Below are 7,919 nucleotides of genomic sequence, written 5' to 3' on the forward strand. Positions count from 1 at the left end.
AAAAGGGACAAGTTTTTTTAAAAAGAATATAATTAGAATAGAGAGTGCTAGAGTTAGAGCATCAAATAAAGTTGGAACAGATGTGTTTTTAGACGATTCTTGAAGATGGCTAAGGACTCAGCTGCTCGGATTGAGTTGGGCAGGTCATTCCACCAGGAGGGAACATTTAATTTAAAAGTCTGTGAAAGTGATTTTGTGCCTCTTTGGGATGGCACAATAAAGCTACATTCACTTGCAGAACGCAAGCTTCTAGAGGCAAATAAGTCTGAAGTAATGAATTTAGGTAAAGGGGTGCAGAGCCAGTGGTGGTTTTGTAGGCAAACATTAATGCCTTGAATTTTATGCGAGCAGCTATTTGTAGCCAGTGCAAATTAATAAACAGAGGTGTGACGTGCACTATTTTTGGCTCATTAAAAATTAATCTTGCTGCCGCGTTCTGGATTAATTGTAAAGGTTTGATAGAACTGGTTGGAAGACCTGCCAAGAGAGCATTGCAATAGTCCAGCCTGGACAGAACAAGTGCTTGAACAAGGAGTTGTGAAGCATGTTCCGAAAGAAAGGGCCTGATCTTCTTGATATATATCTTCTTTATTCTTGATGAATAAAGCAAATCTGCAGGAACGGGCAGTTTTAGCAATGTGGTCTGAGAAAGTCAGCTGATCATCAGTCATAACTCCAAGGTTTCTGGCTGTTTTTGAAGGAGTTATGGTTGATGTGCCTAACTGGATGGTGAAATTGTGATGAAACGATGGGTTTGACGGAACCACAAGCAGTTCTGTCTTGGCAAGGTTGAGTTGAAGGTGATGGTCCGTCATCCAGCAAGAAATGTCTGTTAGACAAGCTGAGATGCAAGCAGAGGATGGAATGAGAGGTAGAGTTGAGTGTCATCAGCATATCAGTGATATGAAAAGCCATATTTCTGAATGACAGAACCTAGTGATGCCATTTAGACAGAGAAGTGGTCCAAGAACTGAGCCCTGAGGCACCCCAGTTGCACATGTTGTGACTTGGACACCTCACCTCTCCAAGATACCTAGATAGACGTAAGACTCAAACCACTGGAGTCCGGTTCCTGAGATGCCCTTTGTCAATAGGGTTGACAGGAGGATATGGTGGTTAACCATGTCAAAAGCAGCGGACAGATCCAGCAAGATAAGTATTGAAGATTTGGAAGCCGCTCTTGCCAGTCTTTGGGCTTCAACAACTGAGAGCAAGGATGGTTGCTGTCGAGGAGGTTATTCTGTGTGAGAAAGGCAGAGACTTGGTTGAACACAACTCGGTCAAGTGTTTTTGTAATGAAAGGAAGAAGGGAAGGGTCTGTAGTTCTCTAAAAGAGATGGGTTAAGGGTGGGTTTCTTAAGAAGTGGGTTATACGAGCCTGTCTAAATGCGGAGGGGAAAACACCAGTGTGAAGGGATGTGTTAACGATGTTGAGTGAGTGCAGGAACAACTGCAGGAGAAATGGCTTGAAGGAGATATGATGGAATAGGATTAAGAGGACAAGTAGTTGGATGATTAGAAATGATGAGTTTAGAGACTTCTGCCTCAAGAGAGTGGAGAGAAGGATGAAAACGAGTGTATGTTTGCTGGTAAGATGTGTTTGACAGATTGAGGTGTGGAAAATTGTGCACTGATGGTTTTAATTTTATTAATGAAGAACGTAGCAAAGTCGTCAGCTGTTAAAGTTGATGAAGGAGGACAAAGGAGTGAGGAAGATGTTTTAAAGAGCATGCGAGAGTTTGACCAATTGTTAGTTTTGTTGTGATAGTATGTCCTTTTAGCAGTGGAGACATTAGCAGAGAATAAAGAGAGGAGTGACTGATACACATTAAGGTCAGTAGGATTTTTTGATTTGTGCCACACCCTTTCAGGAGCCCTGAGCTTAGAGCGATGTTCGCGGAGAACATCAGACAGCCAAGGGGCAGAAGGGGTGTACATTTAAAGACTGATATTATTCAAAGATCACACAATTCTCATCATCAGTGACATTAAATCACATTTTATGCTTAATATTATGAAATCTGATTTAATGAAATAAAACAAGGAAAAAAGGGTCCAAGGAAATATTTATCATGCCAAAAAAGAAAGAAGCTTCTTCTCAATTCACATTAGATTTGTTGAACATATTTGTTTTCTTTTGAAATACAAAACACTTTGGTTAACGGATGAACACAAAATTAAAGGATGGTGCTGAACATGAAATACAATTTATTGAATCACCTATACATTCGACTCAACATTTGGGTTAAACAGAATAAAAAATGACACGCCACTCGAGGGCAAAAATGAGATTGAATTCAAGGTACAATAACCTCTTGAACTCACTATGGCTAAGTTAGTGTGTTATAATCAAAGACTAACAAAGTAATATCTACAGTAGTTTTTTTTTTCTTAGCTACACAAATGTAATCTAAAAAATACAACAAACATCTAATTACATATAAAAAACACATATATGGTTAAAAAAAAAAAACATATGCATGTACTTTACATATTAACACAAAAGAGCTTAAAATGGCCATCAAAAGTTTTGTGTGTATATACACACACACAGATAAAAACAAATTTAAAAATAATAAATGTATGATAAAGTACTCCATTAATGGTCATAACTTCTGTTGTTCTGATGTTTTACTTCCTACATAATTACTTCCACAAATGTCTCATTAAGTGACGTGACATGTGGCCCATACTAGGAATTAGTGCTCTGCATTCATCCCATCCAAATTGTGCACACACACACACACACACACACACACAGCAGTGAACACACACACAGCAGTGGGCAGCCATTTTTGCAGCGGCGCCCGGGGAGCAGTGGGGTGTGCACACACACACACACACAGCAGTGAGCAGCCATTTTTGCAGCGGCGCCCGGGGAGCAGTGGGGGGTTCGGTGCCTTGCTCAAGGGCACCTCAGTCGTGGTATTGAAGGAGAGAGCGCTGTACATTCACTCCTCCCACCTACAATCCCTGCCGGTACGAGACTCGAACCCACAACCTTTGGGTTATAAGTCCAACTCTCTAACCATTAGGCCAAGACTTTCTCATGTCACTGATAATGTCAACAGTAAGGTTCAAAAGAATTAATGAGTGAATTTTAAAATGCAGAGGTAGTAGCTGTCATCATCATCCTCAACTGGTAAGCAAACTTAACACCCCCACATTATCTAGTTTGTCTCTGACTATGTTAGCCCATCCTTTATTAGCCAGTGGGTTTCTAGGGGACGGATGCATGATACCCTCCACTCTCACAGTGATGCCTGCTTCTGCAAGAGCCCGTCGAGCGCGTTGCTCAGCTAGCTTGCCCACTCCGATCACCATGGAGACCCCCAGTGCAGTGACCACCTGACAGAGAGCACTGTCACAGCAGGACAAAAGGGCATCACGCTCCGCGGCCGGGAGCTCAGGTGGAGTCAGGTTCTTGCCAGACTCACTCATGAAGATGAGAGGGCACAAGTTGTGCACAAAACAGTGGCGGAAGAAGTTGTGAGTTTCACCGCAGAGCTCTTGGAAAAAGCCCCAGAAACGGGCTCCGCTCACTTCACTCTGAGTGCAGTCGAGGCCTGTGATCCGTCGCTTAGGATGTTCCTCTGCTGGACGGCCGACCGCTCCAGTGATCTTCAGCCAACTGCGAACTGCCTTCACCTCGCCAAACGGCACCTTGTTAATGAGGAAGTAAGAGATGTAGTTGATTTTTTGTTTCTTTTTTTAAATGTTCTTCTGCATTATCCATCACTTTATTTAAACCGTAAGAAATTATGAAATCTCATATGAACAGTGCAAGAATCTTTAAAAAGTGCCAACTACAGAAACTGGTCATTTTTGTTAGAAATCACAAATGCGGATGCTGCTAATAATAAGTGACTCTTTTTTTTTTTATATGCTTTTATACAATTCACAATCAACATGCTAGGAATTTTTTCTCAGATGTTGCTGTAGAATGCAACTTACCAAAAACACTAATCAGGAGGAGTGATTGTCTGTCTGCGACAAAAAAAATTTTTGCATATACAGCGGTGGCCAAAATTATTAGAACACTAGTATTTTCAGCAGCTAAATATGGATTTTAAGTCAGTTACTTCTATCTTTTGCTGTAGTGTGTCAATAGGAAATATCAGTTTACATTTCCAAACATTCATTTGGCCATTAATTGTAATAATGCAGTGAGATTTTTGAGCTCCACACAGAGATCTGATCTGATCATAATCAGTCTGTCTGGAGTCACATGAAGAAACAGAACAAACTGAGACAGACTCAATCCAGAAGAACTGTGTCTCCGAGACGCTTCAAGAGACCTCCTGCAAAGCTCCCTGAAAAACTATGCGCAAGTGCACCGAGGGCAAAAGCTGCTGTAAACACAAAGGATGCTCACACCAGATGTTGACTTGATTTAGTTCATAGAAGTTAATTGATAAAGAAAAATTATTTATGACAGCATTCTCATTTTACAGCATTTTTACACAAGTGCATAAAACTTTTAACAGTACTGTAGTTTTGCAGGTGGGTTTCTTGAAGCATCTTGGAGATGCTGCCACAGTTCTTCAGGATTGAGTCTGTCTCAGTTTGTTCTGTTTCTTTTCTGTTCTCTTTTTTCAGCAAATACTTAAAAGTGATAGCTTTTCTAAAAATTATGGGGGGGGGGAGACAGATAAGCTTGGAAAAACATAAAAGTGAGCAAATAATGATTTGGGGTAAATTTTCCCCTTTAAGTGTATGTAACTATAAATTTGCTAATCAGAAATTATGGCATTCTCATCATCTCTTTCAGAGTTTTTCAGGCTTCATGAAGGTACATGTAAGACTTAAAAGGAGCTTTTTAAGTAAGAGAAAAGAAAAATGAAAGAACACAATGTCAATCTGTTCTCAAAATGTAAATCACACAATGAGTTATATTAGCAAGACTTAAACGTTTAAAAATACAACTTCCTACAGAACTCCATTACATGTTTTTTTTTTTTTAATCCGTTCACAAAAAAAAAAACATTGCTTAAAATACTTCAGCTTCCAAACACTAGAATACAGAAATAACGTTTACTGTAACTTCTGATCACACTGCAGTGTTTTGGTCTTGTTATCCAGTGCAATGGTTAATGTAAAGTACTTTTACTTACCTTGTTTTTTGAGTAACTGAAGTGAATTTATGATTAAAACAAGAATAAATATCTGCCAATGGGCTCAAAAAATAAACTTAATTTAAAAGGAAATAAAGTTTTCATACTGTCATGATCTCCAGCTGGAGTGCCCATGAGCTCCTCTAGAGGGCACTCCATTCTGTACCTTGCCATTCACTCAGGACTCCATTTCCCATAATCCTTTGCCCGGACTCATCAAGTGCATCACCTGTCTCTCATCAGATCTCATCATCAGTTCACACAGCTGTCTCACATTAGTAGGACTATAAGAATAGCACACACACTCTCTGTCATCGCTGGTGATTGAATGTTGTATAGCTCTTCCGTGGTTTCTGTTTCCTTGCCTTTGTGTTTTGATCCCTGGACTGTTTTCTTATTTATGATCGTTTTGCTGCCTGCCCTGACCATTGCCTGATTATCTGGATTACTCTTTTGCCTTGCCACTGCCATCGTTGTTTGCTGTTGTTGACCACACCTGTTTGACTACGCTCTTATTAAAGCCTTGCATTTGGATCCCCACTTTGTCATCACGCCTCCCTCGTTATACATACACCATTGACAGATACTTGTACTTGTTTTAAGCATAAACACAGTTACATTTATTCAATTAAACAAGACTTTATATCTTCATTTTGCATCTGAAGTAAATGATGTATCTGAAGTATCCTGATTTAAGGAAGTTTAGATAATTTGTTTTGGAAAAACAAGACAAAAACACTGAGGAATATATTATTATTATTATTATGCACGCAACATTTAATGCTATGAATGAGTGAATTTAAGACACTCTGGTCTAATTCAAGACACTGTTAATGCCTTGGTTTGTGGAAGGGTGAATTAAGACCCACTGAAACCCTGTTCTTTACTGAATTTATCCTCAAATAATATCATTACAACAAAAAAATAACACTGTGAAAACATAAAAAGAAAGAAAATCTTCTGACCCCTGTTTGTGCCATGCCAAAAGGCCCTGGGTTCATGCCTAGAAAGAGAACGCTCTGCCCTTCCTGACAGTATTTCTCCACATAGCATCGATGTGTGTCCCAGGCGTACTCAAGCGGGTTGTACGTGTATCGCACTGGTTTCCCAAACGACAGCGTCCGCAACCGTGCGTTCAGTTCCAGTTCAGCCCGCAGGAACCTAGAAGCAACTGTAGAGCCATTAAACAGTTGGTCAGCCGCAGCCAGGTCAGGCAGACCGGTGAGATCTTCTCTCTGAGACACATCTCCCTTTTCCAACCTACAAATGAAACGGTTTTCATAAATGACTCAACTTAAACAGATTGGTGGCATAGCTACTGCAAAAAGGAACTTGTTTGTTTTAATAAAATGTATGCTTGTTACAATTACTCTTTATTAGGTGGGAAATTCTTTAAAGTACACCTTAAAAAAATAAACCTTAAATGCAGTTTTATTATGAGAAAGGGAATGAGGCTGCACTGTGTCTGCACTACTCTTCTGCTCACCAAGCCTGCATTTATTTGATCCGAAATACAGCAAAAGCCGTAATATTGTGAAATATTTTACTATTTAAAATAACTGCTTCCGATTTTTATATATTTTAAAATGTAATTTATTCCTGTGATTTCAAAGCTGTGTTTTCAGCATCATTACTGCAGTCTTCAGTGTCACGTGATCTTCAGAAATCATTCTGATATTCTGATTTGCTGAGAAAGAAACATTATTATTATTATTATCAATATTTAAAACAGCTAAGTACATTTTTCAGATTACGTTTTCAGGATTCTTTGATGAATAGAAAGAATTATTACATAAAGTAATACTTTAATTTAGCAAGGATGCTTTAAACTGATCAAAAGTGATGATAAAGACATATACTATATTTCAGATAAATGCCTTCTTCTGAATTTTCAATTCATCAAAGAATCCTGAAAAAATGCAACTTTATTGTAAAATAAATGTATAAAAGTATAAATGATTTTGAGCAGCAAATCAGCATATTTGAATGATTTCTGAAGATCATGTGACACTGAAGACTGCAGTAATTATGCTGAAAATTCAGCTTTGATCACAGAAATAAATTACATTTATTTAAAATAGTAAAAATATAAAAATAAAAAAATATATATACATATATATATTTTTTTTTTCTGTACTTTGTATCAAATAAATGCAGGCTTGGTGAAGAGTCTTCTTTAAAAAACATTAAAAATCTTACTGTTCAAAAACCTTTGACTGTAGTGTTGTAGACAGAAGACATTTGAAGTGCAGGCTTCATTGCGTAAGCAGCACATTTCTGCCTCGCGCGCTGCAGTATTACTGCGGTTTAACTCGAGGTCAGTTGTAACGCTGCGTTGTGGGCTTACTGTGCTATGAAAAACACCATCAAGGAACTTACTCTAAAAACCTCACATGAAACGTGACTCACTACAGTGAGAGACAATCCAACATCGTCAAGCCCTTTTATCACCCGCGTTCGTAAGATTTGATTTAATCACGTATTTGTGGTTTACCTCTGAACATCGGGATGTGCTTGCATTGTCCCAGAGGCGTTTCCGGCAACAAAAGAGCGACCGGATCGCGGTGCATACTGGGAGCTTCTTCTTCTTCTTGTTGTTGTTGTACCATTTAATCGCGGTTGACAAGCCAACTTATGATGTATTACCGCCACCAACTGGACTGGAGTGTGAAGCATTAACGGGAAGGAGGGAAGGAGGGAGATAAATAAAGGTAGTATTAATATGAAATTTAAATTCTACTTTCTAATCCTGTTATCTTCAGATAACTAAGAATTTATCTCATAATACTGAGGCACAACTTAAAA

General features: G+C 38.8%; 1 protein-coding gene across 1 annotated transcript; it reads right to left on the minus strand.

Moving 5' to 3' along the window:
• Nucleotides 1-2,983: 2,983 nt before the first annotated feature.
• On the minus strand, nucleotides 2,984-7,701 carry LOC107551321 (single-strand selective monofunctional uracil DNA glycosylase-like). The gene is made up of 3 exons (XM_016232881.1): nucleotides 7,609-7,701; nucleotides 6,080-6,374; nucleotides 2,984-3,663 (listed from the first exon to the last, which is right to left on the minus strand). The coding sequence occupies exons 1-3, from the start codon at nucleotides 7,632-7,634 to the stop codon at nucleotides 3,136-3,138; spliced, it is 849 nt and encodes a 282-aa protein (XP_016088367.1). The 5' UTR covers nucleotides 7,635-7,701; the 3' UTR covers nucleotides 2,984-3,135.
• Between the last annotated feature and the right edge of the window lie 218 nt (nucleotides 7,702-7,919).

The sequence above is a fragment of the Sinocyclocheilus grahami genome, unplaced genomic scaffold (assembly GCF_001515645.1).
Source record: "Sinocyclocheilus grahami isolate Dianchi unplaced genomic scaffold, SAMN03320097.WGS_v1.1 scaffold420.1, whole genome shotgun sequence".
NCBI lineage: Eukaryota > Metazoa > Chordata > Actinopteri > Cypriniformes > Cyprinidae > Sinocyclocheilus > Sinocyclocheilus grahami.